The sequence below is a fragment of the Actinia tenebrosa genome, unplaced genomic scaffold (genome assembly GCF_029948245.1).
Source record: "Actinia tenebrosa isolate PJP-AT-01 unplaced genomic scaffold, QUT_ActTen_1.0 PGA_scaffold0__85_contigs__length_37466705, whole genome shotgun sequence".
Lineage (NCBI taxonomy): Eukaryota > Metazoa > Cnidaria > Anthozoa > Actiniaria > Actiniidae > Actinia > Actinia tenebrosa.
This window is the reverse complement of record NW_028292569.1, coordinates 20,489,287-20,510,712: the sequence shown is the minus strand read 5'-3', so window position 1 is coordinate 20,510,712 and position 21,426 is coordinate 20,489,287. Positions and strand designations below refer to the sequence as shown.

General features: G+C 37.7%; 1 protein-coding gene and 1 pseudogene across 3 annotated transcripts; both read left to right on the top strand.

Moving 5' to 3' along the window:
• Positions 1-1,888: 1,888 nt before the first annotated feature.
• LOC116295674 (uncharacterized) lies at positions 1,889-21,415 on the top strand. Of its 3 annotated transcripts, XR_016120808.1 has the most exons (7): positions 1,890-2,266; positions 2,716-2,775; positions 13,436-13,801; positions 13,878-13,952; positions 19,603-19,682; positions 20,105-20,208; positions 21,124-21,162. XR_016120808.1 is itself a non-coding variant. In XM_089035645.1 (6 exons), exons 1-6 carry the CDS (start codon positions 2,230-2,232, stop codon positions 21,175-21,177), a joined length of 696 nt encoding a protein of 231 aa, XP_088891771.1. In that variant the 5' UTR covers positions 2,021-2,229; the 3' UTR covers positions 21,178-21,415. The 3 variants fall into 3 exon arrangements, 1 of the variants encoding a protein (XP_088891771.1); XR_016120805.1 differs by lacking the exon at positions 21,124-21,162 and having other exon boundaries at positions 1,889-2,266; positions 15,326-19,682; positions 20,105-20,174; XM_089035645.1 differs by lacking the exon at positions 19,603-19,682 and having other exon boundaries at positions 2,021-2,266; positions 21,124-21,415.
• LOC148913711 (uncharacterized) lies at positions 4,113-9,027 on the top strand (annotated as a pseudogene).
• Positions 21,416-21,426: the final 11 nt, after the last annotated feature.

Below are 21,426 nucleotides of genomic sequence, written 5' to 3'. Positions count from 1 at the left end.
TCGCGCGGAATTTGAATTTTTAACTCCAAACTCAAACCAAGTAAAAAAAGCAACCAGATGGCAAGTATTCCGCGTTCGATGAAATCGATATGTTTGAAAGAATCGCTGGCCTTTTGATTTCCAAGCATATTCCACTTGGTGTACTCTGATACTGCGTGGATCCCCTCTAAACCGAAATAACATAGACCGTGTTATGGTGCGAAGTGAACCACAATCCCATCAAAATACAACATGTTAACCGAAGATAAATCTTGGACCTTAATTTATGATCCAGCCACAGGACTTTGTCTATCAGAAGAGTTTTGAGACATGGTCCTTGCTAGATACATGTGAATATGCCGTCCTCATTGCTACTGGAAACCCTATCTCCTACACTACGCTGTCAACTTCTACATTTGGGTTTGATTAACGACTCATTACTGTTTTAAAAAAGTTCAGATCATTCTGTTTGACCAAGTCAACTAAGTCAACTCACGTAGTTTTCCAATCCACTGTCCGAAGAGTTTTAAGGAAAGAAGTCACACCTATGATATCTATTATGTAAGATAAGGTTAGTATAATGATTATTAATGTAGTCATTCTATCTTATATAGCATAAAGCTTGTAAAACGCACATTGTCGCTCTACACTTGTGTATTCTAATCCATGGGGGAACTTTGTACTCATTATTGAATATAGTCTATTGCAATATACTAAGATCCTTAGCTCGCAAGATGCATGGCAATATCAATGTCTAATGGTTCGAGATTCAATCGAGATATACTCCTAAGAACCGAGTAGAAGCTCCACACTATTTCTGCTCAACCACACAATTTAACATGAAAGATTATGCGTGCCTAAATTGCCGCGGACTTCACTCACGCGAGAGGGAATGGGAACACTGTTTAGTACCTCTTTTAAGAAACACGTTCTCGAATTGGATCATTTCTTCTCTACCTTTCTAGCTGTACCTTATCGAGGAATGGGTTTTCGTTCTTCCACCTTCTTACCAATTGGTTTGTAAAGAAACTTCAAACCGAGTTCGTTGTCAGTAAATTGGCATTTGGTAGATGATTTTGAATATTTATTGCTTCTTAAAGAATATACAAGGTCTTTGATCATTTATTTTAATTGTATTTAATTATTTGTTGTTGATTGATGAATTGATTGATTGATTGGTTGATTGATTGATTGTTTATTGATTAAAATGGAAGATGATAACTCGTTCAACAACACACATTCCCGATAATTGGTGTTAATCATACTAGCTAAAATACTGAACAGCTAAATATTTTGTGCAATTTTATATTTCATCACATTCAAATACTTATCGATAGAAAGATATAAAATTATTGCATGAAAAGTCTTCTTTTTGTTTTACCGATGGAGCCCGATAGGAGGGCGAACAAAGCAGCATTTTTCTTGAACGTAAAACATGCGATAGTTGGTTAAAAACAACCGAATTGTTAAAGATTAAATGCTAAATAAAGGCCGAATATTTGTTGTAATATTTGCTCTCCGGATTATATCTAATCCAGCATTAAAATCAATTAAGCTTATCTATAGAATATAAAAAGTTTTGAGAGAAATTCTTTGATTTGTAAATAAAAATTCTTGTCTTGTGTAAACGGACGGACGTACGGACGGAATTGACGTCAGCCAAGCCATGAAAAATCAACTCGATGGTTTACCATTTTTTCTTAAGTATGGGAGCTCCGCTATGACAGTGATGGGGTCTCAGACCTTTTACGAGACTGTGCACTTAATTCTGTCAACCCCTCATTTGTAATTTACATGCACAACATGATTCTAAATGAATTACCAAGAGAATGATTGTGATAAATTACACGTTCGCTTACCACTAGATCTTTCGTTTAGTTTGCCAGTATTTTCTCCCCACCCCCCTCTCCCTCCCCCAAAAAAATCGTTAAATTAGCATTTTCTTATAAATTGAATAAACCCTTCTCTTAGTTTCCTAGTTCACGAGCTTCCAATATAAGGGTCATTTACTTCTACTGACCGACATATTTTAAAAGCTATTGTATTGTTTTACTTTTTTTTGTGAATTGCAGTTGCATAAGTGGACCAAGAAACGTAGAACTTAGTGAAGGAGACAGTGAATTTATGTGGAACAATACCTGTGGAAAGAGGATAATCTCAGCAACGTTTGGTATTCTCAAAGGAAACATAGCTGACCCACAACTAATAAATGTGGATATCATCAATCGAAAGACATAGTTTAATAAGGAAATGGGACCAAAATACAAAGGAAGAGTTAATTTTACTGGTAATTTAGCATTAAGTCATGCTTGGTTTAAACTCAAAGGCTTGACATACGGTCAAGACTTTTATGTTCGTTTGTTCTTAAACACGAAGAGAGATATTAATATACGTTTCCTTTGTCGGTTCGGTCTGCTGCAACAATGTTTGGGTCTGTTATAGTAAATAAGGGTTATATGTAAGTGGATAAGATAGAATTACAGAGTTGCATCCTTAAACACAGACTCTTTTTTCCTGGTTGTTGCGTTACAATGTTTTTAAGTTACGCCAGCGATAGTCGCTTCATTGTTCGTTGATTCAAATGATGCGCATTCTCTTTAATTTTGAATATTAATATTTCTGAGAAATTTTGAATTTCGAATTTTTAAGAACAGAGTGAGCCACACTATATGTAGCTTATATGCAACCGAGGTTTGAATTGCATGTCTAATATGATGTTTTTATTGCCTTTCTCAGAATTCACTGTAGTAAAGCAATTCACGAAGATCCTGATTTATTTCTTGGTGATTCAATCAGGTATTTGGGAAATGTTTACTAGTAGAGTTATAAAATGCAAACAATTATGAGGGCCGTGATCAGTGATGGGGGGAGTCCCGAAAGTATGTAAATTGATATACATATCCGTGAAAGGAATGGAAGCTTATTAATTGCTATGAAAATAGTTATATTTAGTGCCACGAGTTTATTAGTGTTCTGCACTATTTCGTGTTATACCCTCGTTAAATAAAGAACGCCCTTGTAACTAATTTGGTATAAAGTATCTGATCTCCCTCCAATTAAAAAGTAAAATTTAAAGTGTCAAACCGTTCGCCGAAAGACGAACTGCAAAAATTAGTTTGGGTTTTTGCACAGGCCGTATGAAAACTTCATGCGAAGTTGGAAAAAATTGCCATGTAAATATGCAAATTAGCGGTTTGTTTACATCTCCACGCCACAGATCACGGCCACAAAAAAAGTCATCTAAATAGTTTTAACAGCTTAATAATCCACACATTAGCCTATCTAAGGACTATCTAAGCATGATTGGCCTTTGATTTGATATTAAATGATTATCTGTTGAAGTTAAGCTTACATTTCCGGTGTTGAAGACACTCGTCTTGTTTGCCTCGGTGGCATTTCATCGGTGCGTAGTAAACTTAGTAATCATAAATGACTGTTAACATGCTCTATAAACGTTACTATTCCTCTCTAGTGGTATCCAGTTATCACATAGTTTTTTTCACATACTGAGTATATTAAAGCTTGAAAGTTTGAAAGTTTACCTTGCAAATAAGCAGAGATCAAACATGTCAAAGCGGATTATGTAAACTGATGGCGTGACAAACAACAGTTTGCGCGGAGCCGGACGTGACGTCGTTTGGTACAGTACGATTTTTATTGCCTGAACATCTTGTGATTTGGCATAAAATAAAGAGAATCACTTATCATCAAGATTTTTTTTTAGCTATCATATGTTTTCTTGCTTGATGGAACGACCATGTTTAAAATTGGTTATATGTATGAGTGCAGTTGTAGCCTGATATACAATTCCCCCTCCCCTACCCCACTGGCCTTATGGCTGTACAATAGATCGAATGTATGATAGATTACCCTTGTTTTATGAAAGCGTAAATCTGAAATACGACTATGAGAAGTAAGAAATTAAATTTAAATTAACATTTTATGTAGATAGTGCGATTTGATAGAACTATGATTTGAACATGAAGCGCGTGTGGCCGAAATGTCCAGGAATTTGACAGTTTAAGTCAAATTAGAAAAATGTGTTGTACATTACCAGGTAGACAATAATAAAAGCAGCATTTAACAAAGTGTTAGTCAGTCTAGAAGTTTGTTAATTATGGTGAACATCAGTTATGGAGGCGCGTAGTGAATCGTGTTCTTTTCAAGCTATCGTTGGTGGTCAGTGTGGGTTTGACCCAAAAGAAAGAAGTAGATCTGTTACTAACGTTCCTTTGACAAGATGTAAACGGGATATCGCCGAGCACAAACGATATTTTCGTATAGTTGGAGTTGAAACCGAGGTCGAACTAATTCTCGCAAGAGCATGTATTTTTGAGCTACCAAGAAACATAGACAGCCTTACAATCTGTCCACATCACCGTGCGTCCTTGGGCGTTAGCTGGAAACGGACATCAGCGAAATGTTCTGTACCCGTAACTCTTTCTCAGCACAAAGCCGATGTCAAAAGGAAGCCAAAAGCAGAGCGGGGTTTGAGCAAAAATGGATCGAAAACTGTGTTAAAAGAGACTGGTGTTTTTCTTGCTGTTGGTTCAGGTAGGTTGGTAGATTGCTAGCATTATATTGACTAATATATATGGTCTATACGACGCCATGACTACTTGCGCAGTGCTCATTCGTGAAATTGTGCACGCTTGACGCTGCTACATCATTGATTACACATAATCATTTGTAGGTGTGTGCTCAAAATGCCGAAAAAGTCTTGGGGAGGCCAACGAAGAGAGTGACGTTATCTTACGAATGGAAGAATTGACTTTGGTAAGTCGAACAACACGAGGGACGCAAGCTACTTGATTGCAAATCGATGTGGGATGTAGTTTGATGTGGGTGGGTTCACACTGGCTCCAAAGTAGGTCTAAGGTATTATGGAGCCACCAGATGACAGGTTGCTGGGCGTTTGCTGTTTACATAAGGGATTAGGAAAGCATAAAGTATAGTTAACGGTCTACTAAGAAACGTACTTCGGCTCCTTTACCATAACTACTAAGTATATTACTTGAGCAGACCATGACACCGTTCACACCCAAAGTGTAACCAAAGTATACTCAAGACCTACTTTAATTTCGCTAGTGTGAACCCACCCACACGCATCAAATTTAATGGCTGTATTTAATTAGGTGTGCTTTCAGCTCGTGGATTGCAAATTAATCCACGAGCTATTTAGCTATTTCCATGCACTCTGCCCCCTCCTGATTCCAATAACAACGGTCGAAACCTTGTAGCGTTATGTCTTGTACCTTTGAACTTGTCTTTTTATTATAGGTTGCTATCATTCACGTCACTTTTTGGAGTTGGGGGGGGGGGGGGGGTGGGTTCCTAGCGGGTGTTAAGCCAAACATGTCAAAATAAGTACTCAAAGTATTCTACGATTCAAACTGCAGCTATTGCCGGATGTGACGACTATTGATAGTAACCCATTTTGCGACTAAGAAGAAATATAGTGTTTGGTTTAATCAACAATGCGCATAAATTTCTAAGGCTAAAATTCTTTACATGCAATGCCCAAATTACAAAGCAGCTTTAAACGCTGCACACATTAATTATTCAATAAATTTTAAATCAATGACTTGGTTGTATGATAGGATGACGATACAGCTCTTCCTGTAGCCCAAAGTACACCTGGCAATGCCTTTGACTTTTCTGTCCCTTCTTTGGAGACACCAGAAGGAAGCCTATATTCTCCGTCAAATACAGCAATATCCACCACCATCACATCCCATCTGAGCAGACTTGACACTAATGTAACTCCACTAGAAAAGCTGAACGAATTCCTTCACAGCAAAGATGTCAGTCCGATCAGACATACTGTGAAGGTACCTTGGGAAGAGGCAAGTGAGAGAACAAGACGCCGACACACTCGTAAAGCCAAACAGGCAGTACAGGCTGTCCTCGAGGAAGTTGCACCAACACAGTCAGAGGATTTGTGGCAGTCCGTCGTTAAGTCAATATCATCAGACAAGCGGGGAGACGACACGATTGATGAAGTTCTGATAGATGCTTTAACAGAGTGCTATAACAATGCCAGCTCATGGGATACTAGACGCCAAATACTATCCATAATGTCTGACAAGGTAACGTTCTCGACCCTAAATAAGTGGATTCCGGATCTTACCAGATATCGCTTTACTGTGGCACGGAAACATGCATTGATTCACGGCAGAGGAGTTCCCCTTCCCAAGACAATGCAGACAAAAATGTTTGTTTCTCAAACTCAACTGGATCATTTCCTGGATTTTATTACCAGTCCATACGTAATCCAGGATATGCCTTTTGGACAGAAATATATCGAACTTTCAAACAAAGAAGTTGTGAATGTGCCAAATGTCATACGAATGCTAATCCCAGAATCAATCGCAAAACAGTACCAAACCTATGCAGAGGAGAATAACTTCAAGCCACTTAGCCGAAGTACATTGCTTCGAATCTTATCCGTTTGTTCAGCCTCTGTACGAAAATCGTTGGAAGGCCTCGACTACATCAGTTCAGCAGGAGCACAATCATTCGATGATCTATATGACGTAGTGGAACAACTCGGAGACGAATTTATGGGAATGGCATGGGCTAAAGAACAGAAAGATCGGTTAAAAGCTGCCAAACGCTACTTAAAAAGCGACTTTAAGGTAACGGTTACACTCAAAAAAAAAAAAAAAAAAAAAAAAGAGAGAGAATTAACGATGTATGTGTTTTTTAACGTTGGTGTTATTATTGTTTGGTTAATTAGCTGTTTAGTTATTCGTAAATTAATTTCTTCGTTCATTTATTCAGTCATTCATTTATAAATTCTTTTATTCCCGTCCATCCATTCGTTCGTTTGTTCGTTTTCGTTTGCTTGTTCCTTCATCGTTCGTTCATTCATTCATTTGTCCGTTCATTCCTTCGTCCGTTCGTCCATCCGTCCGTTCATTCATCCAACCATCCATCTATTGTATGATTGATGATTTTCTATTTGTATACAAGGTACACGTGTCCAAAGAATCAACTGTCGCAGACCATTGTAGGAAGTACGCACTGAGTGATCCTGGGGATGAAGATTTCAAAACAAAATGCGACCATGACCACTTCGATTCCTGTGACCGCTGCGAGATGCTGTCCCTAGTTTTAAAAGAAATAGACGCGGCAGTGGCCAAGATGTCTGACAACAAAGTTCCAGACGATACAAGAGAACAGCTGGAATTCACTGTGAAGCAAGCCAAACAAAACATACAAGCCTGGAAGGCACATTTGCTACGAAACATCAACCAAGATGAAGCACGACTTGACGCCCTTGAAGCTTTAGATAGTACTACAGTTTTGCTGGTGGAAGACTGGGCCATGAAATTCATCCCACAAAAGTACAGAGAGAGTCAAAGGGATTGGTATGGGAAGAGAGGACTGTCATGGCACATCACCGTGGCCACTCGTCGAGCGCGGTACAATCCTGACCAATTAGAAATGATGACCTTCACACACGTCTTCCAATCATGTAACCAAGCCAGTTATTCTGTACTTGCAATCATGTCAGATGCGGTAGCAAAGCTGAAGGGGATAATGCCTAACCTAAAAAAGATCATCTACAGGCAGGATAACGCTGGATGTTATAGGAGTGGACCAACCATCGTTGGAGTATCTCTTCTGAACAAACTACACGGCATAATGATCAAACGCATGGACTTTTCAGAGCCGCAGGGCGGGAAAGGTGCGTGCGATCGAAAAGCAGCCAACATTAAATCTCACATGAATGTGCACCTAAACCAGGGAAATGACATCGAAACAGCACATCAAATGGTGAACGCCATGAGATCATCGCTGGGTGTCCATGGGCTCACAGCTACTTTATGTGAATCCTTGGTTACCGTAAATAATCAAATTCGAGTTAAACTGGACGGTGTAAGCTCCATTTCCAATATTGAATATGGTAAGACCTTCCTGCGTGTCTGGAAAGCTTATGGTATTGGAGCAGGTAAAAAGATTATGCTTTCTAGTCTCAACTTCGCCAAAGATGCTCAGCTACCATCCGTACTTACTAGTGAAGATGAAATGCTCACTGATAAGTTTTTGAGTGTACGCGTGCAATCAACAGCCAAGGCGAGTACTTCAAAGCCGCCAACAACATGTGCCAATGTCACCACTTCCATCAGCACGGATGTCGAGGAATCCATCTCAGACGACTCGGTACAACTATTTGCCCGTCCAGAGGAAGGTTGCACTAGAACATACCAGCGTTTTTCTGCACTGCAACACCACCTTGATAGTGAAAAGCACGAAAGGACTCTAGAACGTGAAACCTTGTTTGATAAAGCAGTACATGGCTAAGCTGTCAGATTAGAAGAGCAGTTTACCAGAGTACAGATTCAGCAGAGTAGTGCGGTGACAGGACCAAACCAACCAACTTTGCCTATGGGCTGGGCCCTCAAATCAAGTACCACTAAACGAAAGCGATTTAATGAAAACCAAAAACAGTACTTGATTAGTAATTTTTCTATTGGAGAGGCCACAGGAAACAAGTTTAGCGCAGCTTCAGTTTCCAAGTCCATGATGACTGCAAGAGATAACGATGGGGAACGTTTGTTCTCGAGCGACGAATTCCTCACAAGTCAGCAAATTTCGAGCTTCTTTTCTCGCCTTTCTTCCAAGCGCACTTTAGAAATCAATCAAGATGAAGACGATGAGGAAAGCTCAGAATATGAACAACGGTTCGAGGAATTAAGGAATGAAGTTATTGCAGAGGTCGTACCAAAGCACCCCATTTGTTACGACAACAATAATTTGTGCGAACTGGTTAACAAATCAAAGTTGACCATCTTTTCTATTTCTATGTTGCGAAAGATGTGTGAGCATTTTGACATTCCAACGTCTGACATCACAAAGAAACTGAAGGAACCTTATGTCAAGAAACTTGTTCAATTCGTAAAGAATTGCAGCTGTTGTCCATAACTGTACTATTTATCAAGTGATTACAAACACGTAACATTATATAAACTAGTTCTTTGATGTCCGAATTCCATGAGACATTAGGCTGCGTTCATAATATACGGCAGAGGGAACAGGTGAAATTTAGGGGGATCGGAAAAAAATTTACCGGTAAAACGGGGAGGGGGAGTTAAAAATTTTTTTCTGAGAATTTGGGGGTGAATGCAAAATTTTTAGAAGATGCTACGAGAGATTGCCTGGGGGGGGGGGGTGGGGGATAGTTATTTTTGGGGAGACTTCAAGGAGGGGTCTTAAGAATTTTTTTGTCATTTAAAGATTTCACCTGCCACCCCCCACCCACCCCCCCCTCTCTGCCATACATTATGAACGCAGCCTTATTCAAATCGGGGGTCTTTTTGTCGTAAAGAACAATATCATTGAAAGCACATACCGAAGTCTTGATAATGAGTGGTTCTCTTAATTATTTTATGCCAAATCACAAGATGTTCAGGCAATAAAAATCGTACTGTACCAAACGACGTCACGTCCGGCTCCGCGCAAACTGTTGTTTGTCACGCCATCAGTTTACATAATCCGCTTTGACATGTTTGATCTCTGCTTATTTGCAAGGTAAACTTTCAAACTTTCAAGCTTTAATATACTCAGTATGTGAAAAAAACTATGTGATAACTGGATACCACTAGAGAGGAATAGTAACGTTTATAGAGCATGTTAACAGTCATTTATGATTACTAAGTTTACTACGCACCGATGAAATGCCACCGAGGCAAACAAGACGAGTGTCTTCAACACCGGAAATGTAAGCTTAACTTCAACAGATAATCATTTAATATCAAATCAAAGGCCAATCATGCTTAGATAGTCCTTAGATAGGCTAATGTGTGGATTATTAAGCTGTTAAAACTATTTAGATGACTTTTTTTGTGGCCGTGATCTGTGGCGTGGAGATGTAAACAAACCGCTAATTTGCATATTTACATGGCAATTTTTTCCAACTTCGCATGAAGTTTTCATACGGCCTGTGCAAAAACCCAAACCAATTTTTGCAGTTCGTGTTAATATGTCACTTGAACATTGTACAGCTTGAGTTTCGTAAAAATTGGAGAATGGCCACATGCAAAAAATCGCTTTTATAAATGCGAGGTAAAATCAGTGTTTTACGAGACTGTGAATTACTGTGCTGGAAGAATGCAATTTTTTCTATCTAAAGTTTAATTTAAAACGGCTAAATTCACCTGGAACAATTGTTAAACACCCCTTTTCTTGAATTCAGTTGCAAATTTGATTGTAACTTGGGTTTTCAGTTGAAGCGAGAATGTTTTTGAAAGCATAATTCGCAGTCGTTTCTTGATCTACTTTTTAGACCGACACGGGGTGAAATCGTTTTTTTTCAAAAAAATCCGGATTTTCTACTTAGATCGAAAAACCGACCCCAGTACTTTCATAAACTCATCTAATAGTGTCTACAGACCAAAAATGAAGGACTTTTATTTTTTGACTGTGGCCGCCCCGTGCTCGATATTTCAGGACAGTCGCTCTTAATATTTCGCAAGTTTAAGCCTGAGTTATACGATACACAAAGAAATAACTGCCCAGTTTCTTTAATTTATTTAAGCTTTTTCCAAGAAATACTAGGGCGTCTGAGTGTCGTATTTTACATAATTGTGTCGTGTCGGAGGGTCACACATATATAAACACCAGGGCTACGTCAAGCTGATTTCTTTAGAAGGAAGTCGGTGCACAAACCGAAAGGTAGACAAACAACTAAACCAATCTGCTGAGTGACGTGATGTGTACATGTGGTCTAACTCTTTAACATAGGGGATGCATGTCAAGGCTCTTTATATCAGGTTATTTCTTAGTTTCATTTTATTACTTCAATGTCAAAAATTCAAATATCCAAACTCAAAACAAAATTCAAAACAAAATTCAAATAAAGCCACATTAAAGAAAGACAAAAAAAAAAAATCAAATGGGAAAAAGCCCTTTGCAAAAGCGAGAGAGGGGATATTGCTTGGCTGTTAAAACATAAGAACGAACGTGAGCTATAACAAATCCAAGTAGTTTTTTTTTTTTTATTGCACCTTTGTGTAGTCTCCGACGCAGGGAGCGTTGCGTGACGACACTTATAGTGGCTGCTAGAAGACTAACCTTTGTATCGCAGGAGCGCAGTAGCAAATGTATCACAGTAGCACATGTAGCTCAGTAGACATTTTAGAGGACTTTAACTTAGATATTCAAATATTAGCTGCGTTAGATTATCCCTACTATCGTTTTCCTCGTACTTTTCATTGCAAATTCATAATATCGCAAGATATTAAATTATAGAAAATAGATGAAAGTGAAATAACAATTTCTCGAATTTCAAAGGAGGTTCAAAAAAAAAAAAAAAAAAAAAAAAAAAAAAAAAAAAAAAAAAAAAAATCAGTTTGCTCGAAATTCTTAAAATGATTCTTGACTGGCGATAACCTTGATTGTGTTTTTTCGTTCCGGTTTTTACAACTTGCAATAACTAATCGTATGTGAAATATAGTTACTTCATGGGGAGGGTGTGTGTACGGTATTTTCGTACGAGTTGGTGACATATCAGAAATCGAACGAGTGAGCGCCGTAAACGAGTGAGTTTTCTGATATCAACCAGCGAGTGCGAAAATGCTGTACATGTGCCCTCTACATGAAGTTTATTTGATACAAGCTGAGATGTTGTAGTTGTTTCTTTATTTGTTTTTGTTTTTTGTTACTTAAACGAGTACAGTTTTAGAAATTTAAAAGCAACTTAATCTTACTATTTTATAATTTTAAAGTCGTGCTAAAGGAGCAAAATGATAGTAAATACCGTCTGAATAACTGTGGTTTTCAAATAAGAAAACTCCAGTAAACCATCAATCAAAAATTTAAATTACAAGTAAAGTTTTGTTTATAGCAAGTAAATTTTAACAAACACGTTAATTCAACGGTGGGCTTTCATCATCGACTTGAAAACTCGCTTAATACGTTGGTAGCTACAAACGTGCTGTAGAAAAGAAACCATTTGCAGTGTTTGGCGACTTGTTTACAGTATTTGTCGTTATGTTTAAATCGTCCTTCAACAAAGACTGCTCCACTAAAAGGACAGTGTCGCAGGAAGAATTGAATTCAAATTCTCCGCCGTCCTTTCACCCCACATCAGCAATAATGAGTTCTTCTGGTGGAATTTCTTGGACTTTTCATGCTTTGTCAGTCAATAGAACTATAACTATTCGTGTTTTGAAGGGAGTATTCTTTCTTTTTTTTTTTTTTCTTTTTTTTTTTTTTCTTTTTTTTTTTGTTTCGAAATGAATCTCTCTCTAGGCTTGTCCAACGCAGCAAATCTTCTAGATTTCTCAACCGCCTTGCTAATATATTTTGAGGTGAAAAACCTGAACCTTAGTAAGAAATTGTTTTGCCGTAAAAAAACGAAAAAGCTCGACAAAGCTGCCGAAAAAACCATACGTCTTGACAGCTCCTTTGTGATTGAAAGAAACGTTTCTTTTTTCACACGTGAGACATTCAATTCGTTTTGCCATTCTGATTGGCTATGAATTCGCGAAATGGGTTTACAAACCGGAAGATACAGATTACAAATCGCAGTAGGTATGAAATTATTTAAAATACTGGTCATAAAACGATATAAAACTTGAAAATGACAATGTAGCAAAAAAAATTGTATATTTGTATACTTGTATATGTAAAATCAAAGTTTTTTAAGGTTGTATCCCGCTGTTTACAACCAACAAGCAATTTAAAGATACTAGAAAGGAGTGCAGAATAATTTCCAGAGTTCAGATACAATGGAATTCAACACTTGGTCCCATTCACCCGCATAGATTCATTCAAAATTTGATTCCAATATGTATATATATATATATACAAGAGAATATGAACTAAGAGAAGGAATCCCCGTGCCCCATCATGTGCACACTTTGATGCTATTTTTGGAATATATTCTAAAAATATCATCCAATAATATCATTTATTTGATCGTTTGATTTTCTGCACGCGCATAGTACGCGCGCGCTCTACGCTGTTTGCTAACGTTTTCTTGTGCTGTAAATGCGCGTGCATAAAAACAAATGGTTCAAAAATAGCATCAAATTGTGCATATGATGGTTACAAGGCTATATAGGGGTGAATCCTTCTCTTAATTCATTAATGGGACATTTTGCTTAGAGGATAGTCATTTTCTTTTTCAAATGTCATAATTCCACCATATGATCTGTTCATCTGTTCATCTGTTAATCTGTTCATTAAATCAAAAGTCATCTGTTATATCTATCTACGTATTTATTATCTATTTAAGTATTTCATAATCATAAAGTGAATTAGAAAGCTGTACATAAGCTTTAGCCCATTGCTAATTTTTTCAATCATTCCCAGGGGAGTTGGATGTTGGATGATAAAATAACATAAACAATTCAGTAATAATTAAATATTGTTTAAGTCATCCAAGATGGCGGCTGTTACCACATGTGCAAAGCAATAATCGATTTCATAAACTTTCTCATTACAGGAGCATGTAACGTAATCTCACCCGAAAACCCAATCATTTGTCATGCTGGAGACGAAGCTTTGTTTAACTGGACTACAGATGACGGAAGAATAATTTATTCTGCTAACTGGGGAATAAAAAATGGGAACCATCCTGATTCTCAGTTTATCAACACCAATGTGTTCACAACTGTTGTGAACTACAACAAAAATATGGATCCTAAATATCGACAGAGGGTTTATTTTGTTGGTAACCTGACAATGGGCCGTGCTTGGTTTAAGTTAAAGAATGTGAGCGTAAACGATGATTTGAAATATGTTGCAAATATTCATGAAAGCAAAGGCGGAGTCCTCGCTTACATCGTACAGTTGGAAGTTAAGAAAAAAGGTTTGTTTGTCTCAAATATTCATGATTAAAATGCTTACAGCAGGAGTATATTAACTTTGTTTTGCTGATTATATAGCTAACATTACGTGGACCACGCAAGTGGCGTTAACTCAAGTTACAGATGCTACTACAACATCATTTAAGAAAAATGGTGAGAAGCAAAATAAAACATTTAATTTCATAAAATTTTGTTTTTATTCAAAGTCCTGGAAGCAAGGGAGACAGTTAAATAAAAATAAAATAAAAACGATGAAGTACATAAATAATAAAGTCCCTTTGGCGCTTATTTTTATTTTATATTTATTTTTATCAAAATATAAGTCATTCTGAGATTCATGTTCAAAGAATTTTCTAATTCTGACATTTTTTTTTTTTTATTATTCTTTCTTTCCTTTTTTTTTTTTTTTTTTTTTTTTTTTTTTTTTCTTTTTCGAGCGGTTAAACTTAGAAAGTCGACCATTTTTCACCTTAATTCCGGCCGAGTGAAGTGATGATCTAGGAGATTTATGAGACAGGGCCGTGACGTCAAAGGAGCAAGTTAATGTTAAATACTCCATTTTTCTTTATAAATTTCCCTACTCATTTTTTTGTTCTTTTTGCACCAAAATACCAAATTTGCGGCTCGAAGGATGTTAAAGAGTTTAGAGAGTGCATGAGTAGAAGTTTTATTGATCAATATTTTTGAGCAAAAAAATCAACTATAATGTTTACACGAACCAAAGAGTCGACAAATAAATACCTACATAATAGGAAAATTAAACGAGACTTACCTGGAAGTTGAAGTTTGATTGAGATTATACAAGACATCGGTCGGGAGCTAGGGAGTCACGTGAGATATGCGAGCGCACCTTCACATTCAGACTTTAAAAATACTTACTGGTCACATATATTGGGTAGGGTATAGAAGTAACTTTACTCCAATGTATTAACCAATGTTATCATGTAAGGGTGGGCACGTGACTCCCTAGCTCCCGACCGATGACTTGTAGAATCTCAATCAAACTTCAACTTCCAGGTAAGTCTCGTTTAATTTTCCTATTCTACTACGTCATCGGTCTATGGCGCTAGTAAGTCACGTGAGACTTGAAAGCATGTGACCAGAGTCAATATAACAATGTAACAGTTTATTTGCTGTGCCATCGTATCAATTTTTACAGCAACTTGTAACTGTATTCCTTTTAAAGCAAGCATATACTTTCTTAACCACAGCAGTTTACTAAACATAGTCAAATGTATCAACAACATTGGGCTATAACTGGTCAGAAATGCAAGATGTGTAATATTATGGCCTATCCTTACAAGCAGAGACCCTTAGAAAGAAGAGATTCTGAATCTGATTCTCATTCTGATACTGAATCTGATTTGGATTATAACAATTGTTCCTTAACAGTTCTTTCATACTTACAATCAACCCTTAGCAAGAAGACATTCTGAATCTGATTCTACATGTATTCTGATTCTGAATATATTAATTGTTCTTTAACAGTTCTTTAACAATTTGTATCTTATTTCTCATTGTAATAGAGGACAAGTACTTTTTCATCTATTCAAGGCTTCCAGAAGTTCTTTCCCAAAGTTCCCCGTTGTTTCCATTATTGGCTTTTTGTAAAACATCATGAAGGTATTTTCAGAGGTCCACCCAGCGCATTCCATAATGGTTGTAATTGGGACCTTGTGGACCTCTGCTGCTGAGGTTGATGCTGCTCGAGTACTATGAGCTCCAAAGATTGATGTATCTATTCCTGCACATTTTAAGACCATCTTAAGCCATCTCCCAACTGTATCTTTTGAGATCGCTTTATGTGGTTTTTGGTAACTTATCAGTAACTTCTGGTCCTTTCTTATGTTGCTGGTTCTAGTCAGGTATTCAGACAGGTACCTGACCACACAGAGACTTGGGTCTTTGTCATAAGACTGGAATTCTAGCTTGGTTCTTTGTTTTCCAGGTTTAGTTGTTTTTAACAAGTCAGAAATAACAAACTCAACATTATTTTCAGTGATGTACATGTCCTTTGTGTTTAAAGCATGAAGTGTCTGGCAGCGTTGCCCTGATAATAAAGCCAACAACATGGTTAATTTGAGTGACAAGGCCTTTAATGACAGGCTCTTTGGGGGGTGCAGAGTCTTTAAGTGGTCCAGGACTACATTAACATCCCACACTACTTTGTATTTGGGGAGTGTTGGTCTGGTATTGAATACACCTTTTAGCAGTCTGGTGACAAGTGGGTGATCCCCAAATGACTTGTTTCCTTCTAGGATAATAATAGTTGACATTGCACTTCTAGCAGTGTTTAGTGCACTATAGCCTAGTCCATTATTGTACAATTCAGTGAGAAAGTTGATCCCTTTGGCTATAGGTGGTGAAACTGGATTAACTTCCCATTTACTACAGTATGCAATCCATTTATTGATGTAAGATTTGTATTGATTCCTTGTGCTAGTTCTCCAGGACTGCATAATGATTTCGGAAGCTGATGGTGAAACTCCTTGACTCTGTAAATGTTCCCTATCTGATAAGTGGCAAATAATTAGCGTCATGTGCTTGTGAAGTGGATGGATAGCTTTGAGGTCCTGAGGAAGGAACAGTGTGTCCTTCTTTTTGGGTAGTATTAATGGTTCTTGTATTAACATTCTTGTTAGTAATGGCGACCAAGTTTGGGTTGGCCAATATGGTACTACGAGTAGTCCTGTTGCTTGATCCTGTTGTATCTTTTGAAGAGTCCTCATGATTATGCTGAAAGGTGGGAAAGCATAAAATAAGTACTGGGACCACTGCATGGTTAATGCATCTACTGCTATTGCCCCTGGGTCAGGTTTGTATGAGACGTATTGTTTGAGTCTATAATTAAGCCGTGAGGCAAATAAGTCGATCTCTGGTTTTACTGATCATCTTTTAGAGCCTTCCTCAAATAACGTTTGATTAAGAGTCCATTCAATCTCTCTTCTCTTCAATCTGGACTCTCGGTCAGCTATTACATTGTTGACACCTGGAACATGTGCTAGTGTCAACCAAATCTCTCTTTTAATGCACCATTCCCATATCTCTATATTAAGTTCATTCAGTTCCCATGAATGACTTGAGCCCATATTACTAAGGATGTTGACAACTGTCATATTATCAACCATCAGTTTAACATGTTTGTGACTAACTTTATTTTCAAAAGATTCTAGAGCCAGTTTGATGGCTAACATTTCTAGATAATTGATGTGCTTTCCAGCCTCCTCTGGGCTCCATGGTCCCCCTGTAGCTATTCCTTGGCAATCACAGCCCCAACCAATTTTTGAGGCATCTGTATAAAGTGTAATATGGGGGTCCCCATGATTGATGATATTAAATGAGGTGTGTATAGAGTCTATCCACCATTTAATGTGAACTTTAGTATACGATGACAAAGTCATTTTTCTATCAAAATCTCTGTGCATTGAAAGTGCCCTTGTTTTTTCCATGTCTAGTCTCCTGTAGTAAAGTGGGCCATATCTAACCCCAGGGAAGCTCGCTGTCATAAGACCCAAGAGTTTTGCAATGGTCCTGATGGTAGGTCTAGCTGTGCTAATGACCTCCTGACAGCAATTCTTTAATTTTTCCGCTTTTTCAGGGGTAAGCTTAATTGTCATATTACTAGAGTCTAGAACAAAACCCAGGAATGTAATGACTTGACTGGGTATGAACACAGATTTTTCTGGGTGCACAACAAAGCCTAATTTGTCAAATAATTTTATGGTGTCTACAACATTGGCCAGACATTCCTGATAACTATCGCCTTGTAGATAGGAATCATCAATATATCCTGATGAAAGGTGTCCTTTCTCCCTCAAGTGGCAGTATACTGGTTTGAGTAGTTTTGTGAACTTTCTAGGGCACAGTGCTAAGCCATTAGGAAAGCATGTATATTTATATAACTGGTCGTCAAATTCAAACTTTAGGTATTTTTGGTCGTTAGGGTTCACAGGGACTGAATAGTAAGCATCCTTGATATCTATGGATGCCATGAAACAATTCTGTTTCATCATTCTGATAACCGACCATAATGTATCCATTTTGAAATGATGATACATAACAGACTCGTTAAGTTTTTTGAGGTTAAGTATCATACGGTGTGTACCATCTGACTTTGGTCGTAAAAATATTGTGGATATGAACTCGTGAGGCTCATTATCTGATAGCTGGATAACTTGTTTATCTAGTAATTTTTTAATCTCTGACCCAACAATATGTCTCTCTTCAACACTGAATTTTTTCTGAGTAGGCGCTCTGGCCTGATAAGGGGTCCTGGTGAACTCAATAGTCTGACCTCTAACGGTATTCAGAACCTCAGAGTCTGAGGTAAGTTTTTCCCACAAATGGTAGGATTCTCTTATCCTTCCCGCTTTAAAGCGGTCAACTTTAGTATTCAAGTACTGCTTTATATTATCAAGGTTGATTTCAAAATTACTGACCTGTATGTCGTCCATGCTTAGTTCTTTCCCCCCTCCTTTCTCTTGTAGGAGGGGAATCTCGAGTTTTTTGGGTTTCCTCGGTATTTCCCTCTGTATTGGGACTGATAGGATCTTTTGAAATAATTGTCTGACTGCTTTTGCTTCCAGCTATCCCTTCGGAACGTGTTTCGTTCTCTGTGTTCGCCCGCCGCTGTTTGTGCATCGAAGTCATCGACTCCGCCATGATTTCCATGTTCTTGTTTAGGTTTCCCAGTGTGTTTTCCAGCGTGTCGCTGGTATTCTTTGGTGTCTTTCCCTCCTCATTCTCTTCTTCCTTTGAGGATTCTTCTTCTCCGAGCAGCTCAATTTCTTCTTCTTCATTTTCTGTTCGTTTTTCCCCCAGTTCGGTCTGTTGGCGTTTGCGCGCCATTTTCTTTCATCCGAATGCAACGAAGGGTGGCAAGCAACTGAATGTGAAGGTGCGCTCGCATATCTCACGTGACTTACTAGCGACATAGACCGATGACGTAGTAGAATTAGGTTGTCAAACGCACCAATTTATTGCTGTCCAAGTTAACTAAGTTCGCTTTAAACAATTCGTAATGTTACAGAGTGAGATCCTTTTGACCAATGGATGTTTTGGATACTGTTTAGATTTATTTAAAAACCAAAGGGCCTCCGTCATCTAGATCAACAAAATATTATCGAATCTAATCCAATGAAAAGACTTAATGAAGTTAATAATATAAATTATTTATCAATTGTCACGGTTTTCTTCGTTATTCACAAGGCTTTATTTTTGTTATAACCCTCATTATAAATGCGAGGTCAATATATAGTTATTAACCCGGTTAATAACTATATATAGACCGTTCGCATTTATAATGAGCAACATTTGATAGAAAACCTTCTCAATTGATAAATAAAATACTTAATTACCTCGAACGTCGGCAATAAGCCTATAAATCCCTCGGGCCTGCGGCCCTCGGGATGTATATGGCTTATTGCCTCCGTTCGAGGTAATTAACTCTTACTTTAGCGGAGTTCCCAAAAGGCAAAGGGAGCCCAATTTAGATAAAACTGAAAGATGAAAATAAAATCCGGCAAAATATCTTCCTATTTTCTTCTTCTTAGAGATAAAGATAAGTTCCCCCATAATAAAAACCATGAAGTGGGAGAGAAAAAAAGAAGAAAAAAAGTAAAGAAACCAAAATGCACTACATTGTTTTCCTCGCACGATTCTTCAATTTCGACCTTATTACTCTCCCACTTAGGAATTTTGTCACATGTACACATTATTATTATTATTATGATTATTATTTGTGATTGTTTAAGTCCGCTTCTTTTCAACATGTGCTTCAATACCTTCATCCAACACATCAAAGCTGAAAAGTATCGTCAATTTGGCTTTTCGCTTCCACAATCACTGTCACTACATATAAAGTTTTAGAACACAGCTCTCAACGTATGTATGGGTTTTTAGTTTGAAGGGTAAATGGCCTTAGTTGGTGGGTTGGTGGGTTGGTGGGTTGGTGGTTTGGTGGGTTGGTGGGTTGGTGGGTTGGTGGGTTGGTGGTTGGTGGGTTGGTGGGTTGGTGGGTTGGTGGGTTGGTGGGTTGGTGGGTGGTGGGTTGGTGGGTTGGTGGGTTGGTGGGTTGGTGGGTTGGTGGGTTGGTGGGTTGGTGGGTTGGTGGGTTGGTGGGTTGGTGGGTTGGTGGGTTGGTGGGCTGTTAGGTCATGGGTTGGTGGTTTGGTGTTTTGGTAGTTTGGTGGTTGAGTGGCTTTTATTTAGATTTCTTTGCATTATTTATCCTTTTACTTGTCGTTTGGCTACGAGAAATATAAATACATCCAATAATGCATTTTCTCTTTTTTTCTTTATTTTAGATTCAAAGGATTTAGTGCACTTTAATGATCATAATCCGCTTATAATATCCATAACAGTTGGGGTTGCAGTGGCTCTCTTGGTATTAATAATTGTTCACTATAAAGTAAGTACTGGCTGATACTACTAGACACTGGATGAATGTCATTTTAAAGTACAATACTTATAACGTATGGTGATTTTAAGCCGACAATACGAGTTTATAATGGTGTCTAGTTGTGAGAAAATATATTCCGTATTGGCTGTAGTGGCAAATAAATTTTCTTCCAACTCCGCTAATATAAACCCATATTGTTGGCTCAAAATCGCAATAAGATTTGTATCGCGATTCTCCTATTCTTAAATATTAAAATGAATAAAAAAGCGTTAAACAAGCCTGATTTGATTGAAACTCTCACACCTAATAATGGCCTCACTAGCAACGGGTTCTGGAGTTTTTTAGAGTTTTCGCCGAAAAATATTTTTCGTAAGTTTGATGAATCATTTTTTTTCGAAGCGTAAAAGTTTGAAAGATAACAAATTCTGTATGATATTTTTCACTCAACCGTAGCAGAAAGTGCGAGATTTAATTTTCCTTATCCTTGCACAACATTGTCAGGAAATAATTTTTGTCATAAAGTTGTAAGAGAGAAGAAGAATATTTCTTTGAGAGAACCACTGCATTCAGAAAACAGACGTCGATACCAAAAAAGTGCTATTTTCGCCGTCAATCAAACGCTATGGGTCAATCGCGCGCGGTTTCTGAGCCGACAATACTATATTATATTGACGGCTCTGTCACTCAGGATATAATTTATAGGAGAATTGCGATACTTATCAAAAGGGTGGTTAAAAGATTGCAATTAAATTATAGTATATGTATCTAGTTGGCCAAGATTTATATTTGAACATTGGAACTTTATCAAGTTTAAACGAGCCACCAGCGCTCCTTCCTCTTCTCGCACACCGTACCTTTCTTAACATTATTTTCTATCTCTCTCGTTAATAACGGTACCAGCTCTCCTTTTGTTTTTGTTTTCAGAGAAGGAGTCGTACGGTGGAAAGTAAACGCATGACATCAAGCGAAATAGGCTGATAGGGGTAACGTTAACGTCTAACGCAAATGCACCGAACAATACAATCAAGTTACTTAACCTATAAAGTGTATTTTCCAAGCGCCGAATCAACAGTCTTTGAGCTGATCCAGGTCAAGATATCATGTTCATGGCTAACTTATAGATCTAATCAAATTTAACTTGTTAGGATAGGTGCAGTAAGGAAAATGGAAGAAGCTAGGTAAACCACCAAAATAAAGAGAAATTTAACAAACTCTACTTAAATGTGG

Excerpts from the sequence above, each read along its gene's own strand:
- LOC116295674 (XM_089035645.1), top strand. The coding sequence starts at position 2,230 with ATGGGACCAAAATACAAAGGAAGAGTTAATTTTACTG. Across the intron at positions 2,267-2,715 it reads AGGAAGAGTTAATTTTACTG|AATTCACTGTAGTAAAGCAA; the intron begins GTAATTTAGCAT and ends TGCCTTTCTCAG. Across the intron at positions 2,776-13,435 it reads TTTCTTGGTGATTCAATCAG|GAGCATGTAACGTAATCTCA; the intron begins GTATTTGGGAAA and ends TTCTCATTACAG.